This window comes from Ptychodera flava, chromosome 5 (assembly GCF_041260155.1).
Source record: "Ptychodera flava strain L36383 chromosome 5, AS_Pfla_20210202, whole genome shotgun sequence".
NCBI classification, from domain to species: Eukaryota; Metazoa; Hemichordata; class Enteropneusta; family Ptychoderidae; genus Ptychodera; species Ptychodera flava.
The window spans coordinates 36,142,481-36,160,249 of record NC_091932.1 but is presented as its reverse complement, the minus strand read 5'-3'; the positions used below and the strand labels follow the sequence as shown (position 1 = coordinate 36,160,249).

The 17,769-nt window shown below is 40.1% G+C and overlaps 1 protein-coding gene across 1 annotated transcript; it reads right to left on the bottom strand.

Annotated features, from left to right (window-relative positions):
* Nucleotides 1-13,448: 13,448 nt before the first annotated feature.
* On the bottom strand, nt 13,449-14,780 carry LOC139133686 (uncharacterized protein F54H12.2-like). Its single transcript, XM_070700444.1, has one exon. The coding sequence runs from the start codon at nt 14,778-14,780 to the stop codon at nt 13,449-13,451; it is 1,332 nt and encodes a 443-aa protein (XP_070556545.1).
* Nucleotides 14,781-17,769: the final 2,989 nt, after the last annotated feature.

Sequence of the window (17,769 nt, the reverse complement as noted above, 5' to 3'; positions counted from 1 at the left end):
TGGTTTCAAGTCCATGGTTGTGCCAGAAATTTGATTTTGGAATTCACTGAAATGTCGATTCACTATGCATTGTAGGCTATGAGGACACTACAAATAACTCATAGGTTATCTGATCCTAAATTGTTATTCAAAAGTTGTTCGACCTGAAGCATCCAGTTGTTATTGATGACATTTTGCACTATTCTGAATAGTTTGTATTCTGTCAATGTCCTCAAAAAATAAAAAATGTACATACGGCGACATGAACATTTGACACCGACCTATACCTAATGTATTGCCAATGGGAGAATGATATCAAATAAGTGATCTCCCAAATTGTTATTGAAAGAGTCATTATAGGGGACAGTTATGCACAATAGAGGAGTTGGATAAGTAGAAATCATGACAACTTAAATCAATGTGGCTGCTTGGATCATCAATACATTGTTTATTATACCCTTAAAATTGCGCCCGAAGGGCGCGCTGAAAATGGAAATGGCAGAAAATGAAAGTGCCAGGAGGTATTTTTTCTTTTTTCAGTATTCCATATTCTTCAATACGTGCACATGCAATTTCAGCTTTGATGCATAAAAAGGTGACCCTCCCCATAGGCATACACAAAATTGTATGACCCTTCAAAAATGCTTGCGCGAAAAATGGCGACCCACCCCCAAAAAACACCGCCCACCCCCTGTAATTTGTGTCCAGTCCCTTACCAGAAAAATATACATCACTATTTGCCAATACAGCGATGTATGTAATGCACAGCCATTTGCTCATGCCTGTTCGTGTTATTTTTAGTTTTGCACAGAATATTAAGTGTCTGAAAGTGACCATGTACAAGGTATTCCTGGACAAATTTAAAAAGTAACAGCAAATCGCGGTCGGAGAAGATAACGTGTTGCCCGAAAAGCTAAAAATAGACACAAAAACATTTACTCGCATTAACTAATTTACATTACATTTCATATATAGTAATTAAGTGGAGTTTGCTAAACGAGCTGGGTAGTGGTGTTCGACTAATTAACTTCTAATTGTCACTGTGTGTTTGCATAATCATTTCGAGAAATGTGTTGTTGTTGACAATATCTTCCGTTTAACGCTTTTACACTCATTAGAACTTTTAAGGAAGCTTATACATGTTATGTTGATGCTGATTACCTTATGTTTCTGGTTCTTTTGTCAAATATGCTTGCAGTACATTCCTATCGTAAATACTCTTGAGGTGGAGTATTCCTGTATGGTGACTTAGTAAAATCTTCTTGTGTAAGCATCACTTGCATCGTTAAGAAACGTTTGAGAATGGGTGACATTGTTTGATGATTTTCTACGCACTGAAATTTTGCATATTTGAGTCCGTCGCGTTACAGCCCATTTATGTTTGCTGCCTTCGGTACTGTTTCTGTCTTATTCGTTTCGGAATGTAAGCACTAACCGCTTTACCTAGCTTTACTTTGTTTTCTGCAAGCTGACTTATTTTCATTTCCCCTTATAAATAGAGCTAAACTTTCAAGGCCCCTCTACTGACCAAAGAAGTTTCAACCCCCTCCCCTGCATTCGTCTAGCCCTCTTCACCAATATTTGTGAAGACAGCCCTACAGGGCACAACAACAGTGAACTTTTACTCAGGAAGGGGACCAATTCTTCCTGGTAACAGACACACACTGTGTATAGTCCTGTTTTAACCCTATCCTTGACACTGGTGCCGGAAAAGTGCCACATTGGTGGCAACGAAAGGATAATAGTCTTATGAATAAATGGTACAGACGTAACACTGGGTGAAAATGTAGACTTAAGAACAAAAGATGAACAACAACCAAAAACCTGGAATGATGGAAAGGTGAAGAAAAGACGACCGCCGTTTTACGTATTTTCTGAATATACATAGTGTAACTGCTGGTTAGGTTGTTAACACGGGTTAGAGTTGACCCTACTTTATTTCTCAAGAGGTCAACAAATCGATACCAGCTGCACAAAAACCTACCCTATTGCCACCTACAATCAGGGCATTGGAGGCTGATGGGAAGACATCTTTACCTATGCAGTGAGATGCCGACTTCCAAATCAATGCGACTTGTTGTGGCAGGTTGTGAGGCAGTAATACTCAGAAATAATTACGTTCTAACAGCACGAGCTGACATCACAACACATAGTCTACCAATGGGTTCCCTTGAAGGATATGTGCCCCTTCTTGACTTAAGGTACACACCTGTGTGCTCGGGTTGTGGTAGCAGAGGCAATGACTTATTACTGTTTATATCACTCCAAATCTCATCATAATCGCTGATAATCTCAACAGCACTTTTGATGACAATTTACGAACCTAATTATGAAAGGATTAGGCAAGCTTTATCAGATTGAAGATTTTTAGAAAACGCACAATAACACAAAAGACATAACTGAATCTTTATAATGTAACAAAATGAATGAAAAATAGAAAACACATCCGAAGCTTATGAAAATCGGCTAAACATGTGTAAATAACCTTATGCTCTTCCCTAGCATTTTATAAGATAGTGGACGAGTACAGCTTTAAGCTCAGAAACGGAAGTTCACATTTGCAAAGTTCATTACGTTTTTGCATAAACTTACAACGATTCACTGCAACCCCAGAATCGTACATTACGACAATCTGTCTAAAAGACAAACTTCTACATGACAAACTTCATCAGAGGCGTGGCCCAGTACACTGTAAAGTTAAGTGTTCAAGGATAGAACACCAATTAAACGCCTTTTTGTAACACTTTTTGAACGCCTGTAGACGTTCAGAAATTTAACACTACGTGTTCAACCAACGTTCAATTTTTGAACACACGTGTGCAGATTTTGAACGCTACGTGTTCATCAGACATTATATTGAACGCCATGTGTTCCATATCTGAACACACGTTGCACAGGAAATGTGTTCAAAAAATTGAACGCTTTTACGCGTTCAAAGGGCTGTAACACTTTTTGAACGCATGGACGCCGTTCAACGATAAGTGTGTTAAAGGCTAGAACACATGATGCGCGCTTGTTGAACACCTTTAATTTGGGCGTTCACGGGGTGTTCAAGCCTTGAAATAACATTACAGACCATTGATATCCAGGAAAATTATTTATTCTAAAAATACACGAAACATTTCTAGAATGATATACAATAATTTACTGTAAAATGGGCTAATAAACATCGCAACTTTGTATGTAAAGTTTGTCAGAGGAAAAAAACCAACAGTGTTAACACCTTCCTATCAAAATCATAAGCAATAAAAATCACCATATTGTGGATTACGTTTTATGTTCATACTTGTTTAAAATGTACAAAAATCATCTGAAAAAGCTCAAAATTTGGCATACTTATTGTGTTGAAAAGTGCATACCCCATTTTTGTAAGATGGTTTCTTAAAGACATTTCCTCTTGTATAGACAATTGTAAATTTTGAAGAAAAAAGAAGCTAGTCAAGGCTTCTCTAGAGCACATGGTATATATGGGTATATCCACACTAAAGTAAACACAACATGTCAAGTTGTCATAAGTGTCAACATGCAGAAAGTGGGGAAAGTGGGTCCTTGGCAGGGTAAAACCTATTTCCTTGTCCAACAAAGTCCTTCATAAACAAAAAGGTTTGTTTAATTGTAATATCTTTAAATAAACCCTGAAATAAATTGGTGACATTTCAAAAATATACTTCTCAGAAATTTAAAACATATTCGTAAAGACCTTTCGAATTCTGGTGTACCCTGCTATTCATTTTTATACATTTTTTTTACCAAAAATGGTAAAAATCACCCTTAAAATGAAAAAAAATGTACATTTTATCATAACTTGAATATAACACATTCTGGTTATCCCTAATGTCTTAAAAATGTGTGAAATGTCTTTAATGTCCTAAAAATACAAAGTTGCAAATTTCTGCATAATTTGAACAATCTGAAAAAGACTATCAGTAGAGATCTAAGCTTATGTCTTAAATATCAAAGCTGTCCGATTAGCAGTTTTGAAAAAGATTTTTTTAAAGATTTTTTTGACCAAAAATGACAAAACTTGCCAGTAAATATTGAATCTTTCATCACAACTAGCACAAATTTGACCAAGGTCATTTTTAGGGACATGTTTACCAAATATTGAAGACGTGAGTAAAAGAGAAGAAGATTTTTGCCAAAAAATAGCAAAATTTGCCTCAGAAATAAATTTGCATATTTCAGCATAATTTGAACATATCTGATGAGGGTAATCCCTTGGGACCTGTAATCAAAATATGAAAGGATTCGTACAGGCTGTTTTGAAGAAAAACCTCTGGATGTACAAATTTGAGGATAATGCTACACATCCACCTAATAAACTGACAGCAGAGCTAAAAACCAGTTGCTAAGTACAGAGACGTGTTAAGCTACAATACAAAATAATCTACGGTTTGGTAGCAGGCTATGATCAACTAAATGTTACAAGGGCATAAGCTTTCAAAGATCATAGCATGCTACCAAAGCTTAGATTAATTCAGAACAAAAAACAGAATTTATCAAAATTCAGTTACTGACCCTTGGAAGTTTAAATGTACATTACAAATGAACTGAGGTTCTCACACTTGTTTCCAGACAGCTACCTGTACACTCATCTTCTTCATTATCTGTATCACCAGCTTCTGTAACAACTCTTCGATTTTCAGTTAAATCCAACTTTTTCATCCTGAAAAAATGCAACAATAGGTAATATGGCGAGATGGAAACTTTAAATGAAAGACAAGGGACTGATTAGGTTAAGGAAAAGGGGAGAACTTTCATATACAGTGCTCTCTTCAATACTGTTACAAATATTTGCTGCTTCTTGTCATCAACTGATTAAAATAAAAAAGCCAAACCCTCATATGCTGAAACAATACATTGTATACTCTACGATGTTTATCTGATGTTTTACATGCGATTGTGTCTACTAAAAGACATGTGTTAGCTGTGATTACGCAGCAGCACTATGCAAGGCGTATCGATCGCGCTCAGGTCAAGGGTTATTGTGTTGCGATGACCCTTGACCCGAGTGAGATCGATCGATAGGCCATGCATGGCCAAAAGTACCACTGCCTATTCACAGCCAGTTGTTGGTATACCAGCCACTGAAAGAAAAAAAGGTTTCTTCACGTAGTTAAGCTATTTCAAGGTACAATACAATTAATTTCAAAGGACGATAATATAGGTGCTTCAAAAATCTAATAGCTTTCACTATTTTGGAGAGGAAACTTACCCTTTCTGGTCTTGCTTCCGCACGATCACGACTTCAGGGTGCGCTTACGAGAAAAATGTCGCAACTTCCGTTTTGATGCATCATGGGATAGGAAAAGACACCAAACTTGAACACCAAGTGTTTAGAAGTAGAACGCTTCTTGCACGCCGATGTTAAAATTAAAACGTTCATGGTGGTTTTCTGATTTCTTTTCTAATTTTTAAACTTTCAATCCGTAATAAACGTGTAAAATTATTTTGTATACTTCCTTTTTTAGAAAAAACATGCTTTCAGCAATTGCAGGCCGCAAATATTTTTCACTTAGTGTGAAATTCGTTACACCAAAATCCGTGTACGTTTACCGGACAGTGAAGCAATAGTAAATTTAATATAGCCATTGTTAAGTAAAAAAACACAAAAGACTGTTAATTGTTTCACAGTATTGTAAAATTTCTATGATGCTGAGTTTTTGAACACTTGAAAGAGATGGTTGTTAACACATAGTGTTCAGGTTTAGAACATCATTGTTAATATTATGAACACTAGTGTTAACAATATGAACACCAGCCGTTCAAATTTGAACACCGACATGTACATTTTGAACGCGTAAAGACGCATCTAGCGTCCGCTATTTTTACAGTGTAGGAATCGAACAGATACATAAAAACATATTTGATAGATAGCTTGACTTGAGTAATTTATTCGAAAAAAATGCTTTTCTTCGTTCTTTAACTGATCTAAAGGATATTAGAACCAGGCGTTTTATATAAGATTTTGATTTAGCATGGCTGTACTATACATGATATTTCAACTGTTTATAGCCGACAATTAAACGGATGTTTGCCTTCATGGTTAACATACAAACATTGTGATAGAACTGTCCAGACAAAGGGTCAGTTTTCAGTCGACGTCTGTGACAAATATTAAATGAAGTATGACTTGAGCAGCGATTATGACATTTTCAGTTAATGCAGCAGATTAAATCGCCAATGCACAAGAACAATTGGAACATCCTACCAATTTATCCCACCACCATCTTAATGCACTATATGATGACTAAAGAGACGATTAAAATTCAAATATCTTACTGTTTGACAGTTCTTCTGCTATCTTTGCAAGATATATCAAAAAACTGTAGGTGCATACGTCAGACTTCTGCTTCTGTAGTTGTGGTATGTCGCTTTCTAGTTTCAAAAATACAGAATATTAGGAAGTGATACAAGTGGAATGAAACAAGTCTTAGTTGATACGATTTTTGGTTAGTGTACAAATGTCGTCGCAAAAACTTTAAAGAGTTGACAAGGATAAATACTTTCTCTCATTGTACCTGTGGGAATTAAAAGGTGAATTACCTTTAAGATGTTGCTCTGTATATTTCCGTAATCTTTCAACTAGATCATTTCGTTTTGCCTTTACCAACAATGATGTGAGTAACTTTGTGTCAGTTTTACTTAGCATGCCATGCTTCTTCATGACATCAAATAAGTCTTTTGCTTCATGGATCTTCTCTTTTTCTTTCTTTCTAAGTTCAGGACAAAGCGCCTTCATGTCATTTACCTCATCTAGAAAAGTAAATTGATTTAAAAGAAGCTGAAGGCCCAAGAACTAATGGAAAACAGAATGAGAATTCCTTAGCATCAGAATGTGTACAATGAACAAATGCCTGTGGTTAGTCCTTGATGCATCATCGGACGTAAATACCTAGCTCTTGAAACATCCATTTGCACCGAGTCGATACGTAAACGGAATACAATTTTGAAATGTAATGGTTAGGGACGACAACGGATATAACAATGCAGCTGAAAGACGACGGACTGTCAAGCCTCTTACTGCTTTTTGCTTGGTAAAAGTTATTGATACTTGAGAGTAAATTATAATAATTTGCCAAGAACGTGGCAGAGATCGTTCTCACTTCATACATTCTGACATCAGCCTTTTAATGCTTGTCATCCCCTTCTTTTTGACAGTGTATAAATATGTATATTTTGTGAATAACCAATTCACTAACCGGTAAGGTCATCGCCGATATCAAACAAAAGTTCATCGAAAGAATCGACTCTTCGTTCACCCATTGTCAGCACTCATGGATCAATGCTACATTTTAAGAGGTCGGCTCATCATTAAACTGTAGCAAAAGAAAGTCATTGTTAGTTTCATTTCGTAACTCAAAAACTACACGCGTAAATTTTGGTTTGCATCACTCACGCCGTTTCCCAGCAGAGTTTAAGAAAGGATCATAAGGATCTCAATTCAAGTTATTTTCAGCCGGATGATAATCCAATAAGGTAATGCTACAAATCTTCCAAGTGACAATAATACCACACTGTAAAAATAGCGGACGCTAGACGCGTCTTTACGCATTCAAAATGTACATGTCGGTGTTCAAATTTGAACGGCTAGTGTTCACATTGTTAACACTAGTGTTCATATTATTAACAATGATGTTCTAAGCCTGAACACGATGTGTTAACAACCATCTCCTTTAAGTGTTCAAAAACTCAGCATCACAGAAATTTTACAATACTCTGAAACAGTTAACAATCTTTTGTGTTTTTTACTTTACAATAGCTATATTAACTTTACTACTGCCTCGCTGTCCGGCATCCATACACGGATTTTGGTATGACAAATTTCACACTAAGTGAAAAATATTCCGGTCTACAATTGCTGAAAGCATGTTGTTTCTAAAAAAGGAAGTATAAAAAAATAATTTTACACGTTTATTTCGGGTTGGAATTTTGAAAATTTGAAAAGAAAATCAGAAAACCACCATGAACGTTTAAATTTTAACATCGGCGTGCAAGAGGGGTTCTACTTACAAACACTTGGTGTTCAAGTTTGGTGCCCTTTCTTATCCCGTGATGCATCAAAACGGAAGTTGCGACATTTTTCTTGTAAACGCACGCTGAAGTCGTGATCGTGCGGAAGCAAGACCAGAAAGGGTAAGTTTTCTCTCCAAAACTGTAAAAGGTGGCAAATTTTAAAGCATCTGTATTATTATCCTTTGAAATTAATTACACAGTACTTTGGAATAGCTAAAATACGTGAAGAAAGCTATTTTTCTTTCAGTGGCTGGTATACCAAACAGTAGCTGCGAATACGCAGCGGCACTTTGGGCCATGGCTTATCGATCGCACTTGGGTCAAGGGTCATCACCATAGAACTGTGGCGATAACCCTTGACCCGAGCGCAATCGATACGTCATGCACAGTACAGCTGCGTAATCACAGCTAACACATGTCTTTTAGTAGACACAATCGCATGTAAAACATCAATTAAACATCGTAGATTATACAATGTATTGTTTCAGCATATGAGAGTTTGGCTTTTTTATTTTAATCAGTTGATGACAAGAATAAGCAAATATTTTGTAACAGTATTGAAAAGAGGCTCCCCTTTTCCTTAACCTAATCAGCCCCTTGTCTTTCATAGAAAGTCTCATCTCGCCATATTACCTATTGTTGCATTATTTTCAGGATATAAAACAATGGACTTAACTGAAAATCGAAGAGTTGTTACAGAAGAGGTAGCTGTCTGGAACCAAGCTTGAGAACCCCAATTCATCTCTAATGTCGATTTAAACTTTCAAGGGTCAGTAACTGAATTTTGATAAGTTTCTGTATTTGTGTTCTTAATTAATCTAAGCTTTGGTAGCATGCTATGATCAACTATATGTTGCCGGAGAATAAGCTTTCACAGACGTGTAGTCTCCCTTATCAGATGCAAGGGTGGAATGAAAAATTAAAGCTGAAAGCGACAGAAAATTCAGAGTAAAAATGTCCACTCTGAATTACTGAATTTTCTTAAATTTCACTCTGAATTTTCTGTCACTTTCTGCTTCAATTTTTCATTCCCCTTGCATCTGATGAAGGAGACTTCACGTTTTTGAAAGCTTATGCCCCTGTAACATTTAGTTGATCGTAGCCTGCTATCAAACCTAAGATTATTTTGTATTGTAGCTCAACGCGTTTCTTGTTCTTAGCAACTGGTTTTTAGCTTTGCTGTCAGCTAAATAAGTGGATGTGTAGCATCGTACTCAAATTTGTACATAACAAGATTTTTCTTCAAAACAGCCTGTACGAATCCTTTGATATTTGGATTAAAGATTCCCAGGGATTACCCTAATCAGATATGTTTAAATTATGATGAAATATGCGAATTTTGTTTTTGATGCTTATTTTGCTATTTTTTTGGTAAAAATCTTCTTCTCTTATACTGACGTCTTCATTATTTGGTAAACATGTTCCTAATAATGACCTTAGTCAATTTGTGCTAATTGTGATGAAATATTCAAATTTTTATATTTCATGGCAATTTTTGTCATTTTTGGTCAAAAAATCTTTAAAAAATCTTCTTCAAACTGCTAATTTAACAGCTTTGATATTTAGGACATAGATCTCTACTGATAGCCTTTTTCAGGTTGTTCAAATTATGGAGAAATTTGCAACTTTGTATTTTTAAGACATTAAAAACATTTCAGATATTTTTAAGATATTAGGGATTACCAGAATGTGATATATTCAAGTTATGATGAAATCTACGTTTTCTTTTAAGGGCGATTTTTACTATTTTTGGTAAAAAATATTGTATAAAAATTAATAGCAGTTAAACATCGCAGAGTATACATCGTATGTTTTGAGGTTATGAGAGTTGGCATTTTAATTTTCATCAGTTGATGACAAGAAGAAGCCAATATTTTGTAACAGTATTGAAAAGAGGCAGACTCCCCTTTTCCTTAACCTAATCAGCCCCTTGTTATTCATTTAAAGTCTCATCTTGCCATATTTCCTAATGTTGCACTATTATGAGGATGTGAAAAGTTGGATTTAACTGGAAATCGAAGAGTTGGTACAGAAGTTGTTGGTACAGAAATTGAAGCAGATGAGTGTACAGGTAGCTGTATGGAAACAAGCTTACTGTTGAAATCACTAATGTGTTCAAAACGTAAAAACAAAGACACTGCCGCCAGCACGTCTAACCGCAACTTTTTCCGGCTGTCAGAAAGACAAGTCAACCGAAAACATGAACCAGCACATTCAAAACATCGACGCGCGAAACAGAAAAGTTTGACTGCCCAGACCAAAAACATAAAACCACGCCCACCTTCCAAACGCCGACCACCGCACACTTACGCTGTGTTTGAAGCGTGTTTGTGCACAGCTTTCTCTTGATTTGCTTACTGGTTTACTAGACTTGGTTCAAGTTCATGATTTGTGATCGTGTGAGTTGGGTGATTGCTTGGAATGCAATGATTTGTGTTCTGTTTTCAAGTGAAACGTGTGAGTAGGATATGATTATGAACGCATTGAGTGGGGTGAACGCGATACAGGGAAGTTTCACCCGGCACTCACTGTAGCTGCACAGACTAAATAAATCGCTATGTAAACCTGACCTGGGCTGCCAAATTTTACACGATGAACTTTTACAGATCATTTTATTTTTCGAAAATTCACCGACTTGAACCAATTCTCTGCTGGTTAATTTACCTTCGTCCTATGACACCCTAATGGCTCAAACGGAGATACAGGAATGGAAGTAGTATAGAACGGCACCGTAACACTCTCATTTGGGTCCGTGGCGCGGTGGCGCGGACCCCTAGCTTACCCAAAAAAGTGTGGCGCGCCCAATTTGGGTCCGTGGCGCGGTGGCGCGGTCCCCCTAGCTTACCCCCAAAAGGTGTGGCGCACCCAATTTGGGTCCGTGGCGCGGTGGCGCGGCCCCCCTAGCTTACCCCAAAAAAGTGTGGCGCGCACAATTTGGGTCCGTAGTGTGTGGCACTGGACCCCCTAGCTTACCCGAAAAAGTTAAAATGTGTCACCTAAGCCCTTGGCTTGACTGGAAAGCTTGCAATTGTGGCGCACTCTCCCCTCCCTCAAATTTAGGAACAAAGCGAGGGGGCGCGTGTGGTATCGGACCCCCTAACTCCCCAAAGAAAAATCGTGTGGCTCCCTTTTTGACACTTTGTCCTGATTGGTTTATTTGAATTTTGAAAGTTGAGATAGGTGGTCCTCCATTGCCTAATATGTAAAGTTTGCACACGTCCCATTTCAAACTGATCACCTGATTGGTCCATTTGAAGTTATTCAAATGAGGACACTTTTTAAAAGAGATCAGGGCCACTCAGGGCCTCATTCGAGCTCTGACCTTTGACAAGTGCAGACACATACAGCTATGGCAACCTGTGACCTTACACCGAGCCAGTGTCAGCAAGGATGGCGCAAATGTTATTCAGCGAGGGTCGAGAAGCCCTATTACTTCAATATCAAAACCAATGAAAGCCGATGGTCAATGCCTGGTGTCCCAGAAGGTTTTGATGAGCCTGCAGCCAGTTCCCCTGGCAACCACAGTCCCACTCTTCTGAGCCTGCCCAAGAACCACCATCAACACCCCTTCTGTTCGATTCTCAAAGTACAGATGTGACAGATAGCCAGCCACAACTGTACTCCCAAGTGCACTCCAGACCCATCACCAGTGATGTCAACACTCAAACAGGTGAGAAGGAGTTTCGATTTCAACTTTCTTCAATGGACACATCTGCTAGGCTTGTTAGTGTCAAGATGTACAAAGGAAGTGCCTATGTTGGAATTCGTGAGTTCTTTAAGCAGGAGAAGACTGAGCAGTTGATACCAACCAAGAAAGGTATTACATTAAGACTGATGAATGGTGTCAGTTAAAATGTATCATAGGGAGAGTTGATGATGCTGTCCAGATGCTGACCTGTAGTTAATTCATTCTATTCCAGAGTACACTCCACCCCCAATCCCCAACGATCTGGATAGGAAAGTGGCACGCAAGCTGGTGAAATACATCTATGCGAAATTTATCTCACAGGAAGTTGATAAACTCGTGAGTGAAAACTGTGAGGGATGTCAACATGACTATCTGTCCCAGAGGGAACACGAGTGTCTACATTATGGTTGCACACCTGCTGGACAGAGGGAAGTGATTTCCAAATACTTTGGAGCTGCTGCTGAACGGATCGACATGTCTGTAGTGGAAAGATCTGTCCAGGAAGTTGCAGAGATCTGTAACCTCCAAATGGACTTTGGATTGATTGACCTTGACGAATTGCTGCACTTACTGTGTTATCGATGGGCCGACGATCCAGAGGGATGCTTTGAAGCCTTGATGGACAATATTACTGTGTACGGAATGGTTCTCTGCAATGACATTATCGAGTCCATGTGTGCAACAAATGGATCTTCTAGTTGTTAGGATTTCGGCGATGTTTTCAATTGTATCAGTCAATGTTCAAAGTTATTTACCGCATCTTTAGCTTCGAGTTGCTATTTTTTTTTTTGGATGTTCTTTTTTTTTGAAAGGTTAAGCATGCAATGAATTCCTTGAAGTTTCTTCTCGGACTTGTTCAGTATAACAAGAACACTGCAGGACACTTGCAACTTGTTGTATTCTGTTTCATGTTTGTGTTATATAAAGTTCTGCATTTAAGAAAATAAAATGTGCTGTTAAGACTTAAAGATGAAAAAAAAAACCAAAACTTGTCAGTCTACAGTCTTTGTGTGAGAGAGAAGTGTGGATGATTGATTATGTTTAACTACCCCCTTACCCCCCCCCCCATCCGCTAAACCAACCCTTGAAAAAAAAAAAGGGGGGGGATAAAAAATGATACACACTGGCAATGTTTTCAACTGAACAACTTTTTAAAAATTTATTCAAATGCTAACACCAATGCAAATATACAAAGAACAACTAACTTGCAATGAAAAGCAAACAGCAAATTCTAACGCTTCTTTAAAAAGGTAACATCATAAACATCAAAATCAAAACCTGTCAGTTTCTCGATAAAATCATTGACAAGAAAGTCATTGAAAGTCAAATCTTCAGTGAATTGCTTCACAATGTTTGGCATGGACCATCCCCGGCACCGATGCAGCAGATAATAGAGAACGTACTGTCCACATACTGAAGAAAGGGGTCCTTGGAGTCTCTGCCTGTTATAGATCCAGTCAAGAGAGTTTCTTTTCAGGAATGTCTCGAAAGGTGTCTTGATGGGTGGACCTCCATAGGAATCGAAATATTCCCCATTGTTGCTATCCACAAAGTAGAAAGCCACCCAATGTTTTCCTGGTTTGGTACTGGGATCCACATTGGCAACAAAAGCGGCAGGAAAGGATTTGAGTTTGGCCTTGGGTAACTTATCAGAGGCTCTCACCCCACCAAAAGAGGATGCCGTGTACTGATCTGCAAGCAAGATCTCCCTGAGCTTGAGAGTGTCCATTCTTCTCTCGTGTGATGTTCGTCCAATGATCAGGGATCAAAAGTCAAACAGGACGTTGCGATCTCTGTCAATTTCAATGACGTTGTCCAGCTCGCCATACACGAGTAAATTCACCGTATTTGGCAGGGCTTGTCTGAACTGCAGTTCGATGCCCAAGTTGCCTTCTTTGACCAGGTTCAAATGTCCTCCGTCAGCAGACAAGTCAGGTGTGAGATCAAAGGCAAACAGTGTGTATCCATTGTCGTATTCATAGCGATTGATGTTGATTCCTTCATCCCGACCTATTTTATTTGTCCCTGTAAACAGGGAATAGTAGGCCATGATAAATGATTGGCCGCCAGCTTGGGTGAAGTCCAGTTTCAGGGGTTTGCTTGGCACTTGTTTTCCACCCACATTTAGGACCAGTGACGTCATGTCGTAATGTTTGAAGTTGAAAGGATTCTTCTTGTATGAACCATTGAAGGCATCGTTGTCTACCAGACCCAAGACCACTCGTTTAGGTAGCTGTCCCAGAAAAATGTGGTCTTTATTGAACGACATGGTGTCTCCGGGAATGGACAGAACCTTCATCACACAACGATGTATGGGATACTTGGACGGTCCCTGCTTTAAAGCTTCTGCATGGCCCAGCTGTACCGACGGACTGAGTTTTATTTTCCTGACCAGTAGTGTGGCTTCAGAGACTACAGCTTTGAAGCCTGGATTTTCTGCAGAGCTCACAAGGGAGAAGGCATTCTTACTTCTATTGAGTTTTAGACGTAATTCGACACCATTCATTAGATATTTGGGCTGAAAGAAGAGATCCGAATGGATGGGTCCTACCATATCGACAACTTTACTGCCAGATGTGAAGGCATATCGGTTTTTCAGTCCCTTGTTCACTTCTCCACCTTCTTTGGTAGGGTCCACTTCATCCATTTTCAAGTGATAGTCCTTGAAGAATAGGGCTGAACCGATATGGGTGACTTTGGCCTCCTCACCGTAATTCAACAAGGTCTCCAACATCGCTCGGTAGGGGTAAGTAGGGGAGGGGTTGGATATCATTTTGCCATTGAGGTGTACATCCACTTGGCTGAACAGTGAATGGAGCCACAAGTTGACGGGACCCACTGCTGCATCTGCACCGATGTTAGTACCATCGGCTTTTGTAATCTTAGCCTTGATCAGAAGGAGTGTTGAGGACAGATCGATGTAGTCTTCCCCTGAACCCGAAATCACAAATTCGATGGGTCCCGATTCCACAATGTGTGTCAGGGGATGCACTTCTTCCCATTGTCCCTCTTCCACACTGGTCTGCGTTGGAGGAACTGTGAACAAGTCAAGTTCACTCTTGGTACATTCGCAGGAGTGTTCGTGAAGAAATGCCATGATGAAAAGTGTCAGTCAAAAATGTCGGGAGATCTTCTCTGTCGCTTGGCTTCTGAGGAAATGACCCGTCTGTGTGGTGCTCTGCGTTTTATACCACCACCATTGCCTGGGGAGACAAACTGTCTTAAACCCCTTCCTGTCATCAGGTCTTTGCCAGCCTTCAATAATCGTCTTTTTGCAGAACGCTTCACGTTACGTCCGCTCAGTGCATCGCCTGCAATGTTGAGTCCTGTTCTCAACATCTGTCTGCCAAGGACTTTGGCGCCTTGTTTGAGCAGTGGCGTGGCTGCGCGGAAGAGTCCACCGAGGATGCCGCCCAAACCATATCCTCGTTGTACGGCTGCTCCCTGAAACGATGCTCCATTTCCAACCTGATCCAAATAAAACTTCTTGTATGTGTCTGGGTTGTTTTCGTAGACTCGCCGTCTGCGAGACATGTTCATGACTACAACAGTGTTGGACGTCGTTTCCTGAAGGCTAGTGTCACGATCACTTTCCCACCTTGAAATGGCACTTTTTGACCCATGTCGTCTCTTATGTAGACTTCTACTGTATCGAATTCACGATGTCTAAGGGGAAGAAAGTATGGAGTGTGGAAGGTGCGGTTGATCATCTGGCCATGGATCCCTTCCACGTTTTCTATTCTCAGCAGGGGTGCATACACATCTCCGACCAACTGTTCATCCACTAGGTCGCAGTACACATACAGAGAAGAGAGGTTTCGAACGTTGAGCATGAAAGTTGCATCACTCTTCTGTCTTAAGATGGTATTGGGATAAAATCCCATGAGTTCGGCCAGACCTGGGAGAAAGTGGAGTCTGGCACCCTCACTCACATCAGCAGTTACTTTCCTGGATACCGAGTCGAAAGTCAACTGGACATTGTCGGGTAAGCCTTGCCCTCTCAGAGTGGTCAGTATACTTCCAAAACCATCATAGTAACCTGCAGGTATTTTGACAAGTGTCTCTCTATGGTCCTGATCATTGTACAGGAGCAAGTTCCTACCCTCGACCACATTATACCAAGTGAATGGGTAGTGTATTTCCATCAAGGCCACTTCCCAGTTCCCCTGCAGAGAAATGTGTTTGGGTAATTTCACAGTGTAGCCTGTCACAGTATTATCCGGAAAGACGTCCATCGATGCATTGCTTGGCAACGTCAAGAAGAAGGGGTATTCAGCCATGATGACCGTTGAGTTCCAAATGTGGTGATTGGTCAGAGCACCTCCTTATTATATCTTTGCCATGTCCGTCACCCAACTGTTAAACTTGGCTGGCCAACCGTACCACTTGACCAAGTATTCTGTCTTTCCCTTTCTCTGTCTCGTCTTGAGTACCTTTTCCACTCTGAAGACATCGTCGTCTTTCTTGACCACTCTTTGCAGTTCTTGCTCATAGAATGTCCCTTCTAACTCTTCACCATCGTAATCTTTCAACTTGTACAAGGGTGGTCGATCAGAGATCCGTCCTGATATGGTAAAAACCTCTTCAGTCCAATTGGGGAGGTAGCCCTTTTTGAACATACGTTTGGCTTTGCTGATGCGTACTTGATCCCCAATGTCATATTTGAATCTGACGGTTTGGGGTTCAAAGTGACTGTACAGTGTATCCCACACTTCCTTCTCGTTGGTCTTGTTCACATTGGCAGGTTTTCTCTTGATGCTGCGGTGCCAGGTGTTGTTGTAAGATTGCATCAATTGAGGAAGAATGGAGATGTAGTTCAGGGTGTTGTTTCTGGTGAAGTATTTCCACATTTTGGTTTTCAGGGTCCGATTGAACCGTTCGACCACGGACGCTTTTGTTTCATTGCCGGTGGTGAAGAAATGAATGCCTTCACCCTTGAGAAATTTTTGGAATAAGTGGTTGACAAACTCTTTACCCTGGTCCGTCTGCAGTTTCTCTGGTTTTCTCCCACTTTTTAAAATCAGTTGGAAGGCAGACACCAAGGTGGTTCCACGTTTATCTTTCAAGGGAATGGCCCAGGCATACTTGGACAGGATGTCAATGCAGGTGAGGATGTATCGATACCCTCGGTTGTATTTCGACAGGGAACTCAAGTCGGCAAGATCAGCCTGCCACTGCTGGTCCATACCCCCGACGATTACTCTAGCCCTTGGAAACCTCCATCGCACTGGCTTGTGCAGTGTGTAAGTGTCCTGACGTTGCATCCATTCCCTCACTTGCTGACGGGTGATTTTCACCCCCCTTTCTCTTGCAGCACGGTAAACAGCATCGATTCCTCCAAAACTTGCAGAATGACTTGGTTCGTAAAACACCTGGCTGAGATGTTGGTCTAAGTCCATCGATTTGGTCGCACGTTTCATGTTTGATAACGATGGACCCAGAACAGCAGGCACAAAGACACCTTACACGTTTGAGAAAATCACTTACAGAAAGAGAGGGGGGACAACACTCCATGACCACAACCTCCTGTAAAATGACCAGCAGCAGAATGGGCATTGTTTTAAAAGTCGATCCAACTCTTTGGATGATGCCGAGGTCTTCTTGCTGTTGAAATGACAGGAGACACCCTCTTCTTCTTGACAGGCAGCTGTTCGCCGAACAATTCGGATCCACCATCCCTGTTGTCGCTGTGAATTAATCCTTTGGATTTCTTCCAAGACTGGATCCAGTTCCACCTATCTTTGTTGCCAACCAAGTCTTGGGGAACGTTCATGGTAGACAATACCTGTGCAAACTGTTGCCATCCCCTAGGAGTGAAAGTTTTCCTGCGACGTAAAACATCATTGACGAGATCTACCATGTGGGTGCCAGGTACAGGACTGCCATCGTACATCAATTCCCCCTTCTCATTCCAGTCAATCAGATCGTTCTGTTTCACTTTCTGCAGAAGTAGTTGTGCCTTTTTCTTCATAGATTTTGGTACACTTTCCATGACATCCAATTCAACTGCATCTCTTGGCTTTGGATCGTCGATCCCTTCCCCCTCTGCAGTCAGGTTCAATGAAGACATGGTAGAGGAAGTTGCA

Bases quoted from the DNA above. Each gene is read 5' to 3' on its own strand.
- LOC139133686 (XM_070700444.1), bottom strand. From the start codon at position 14,780: ATGGCATTTCTTCACGAACACTCCTGCGAATGTACCAAGAGTGAACTT.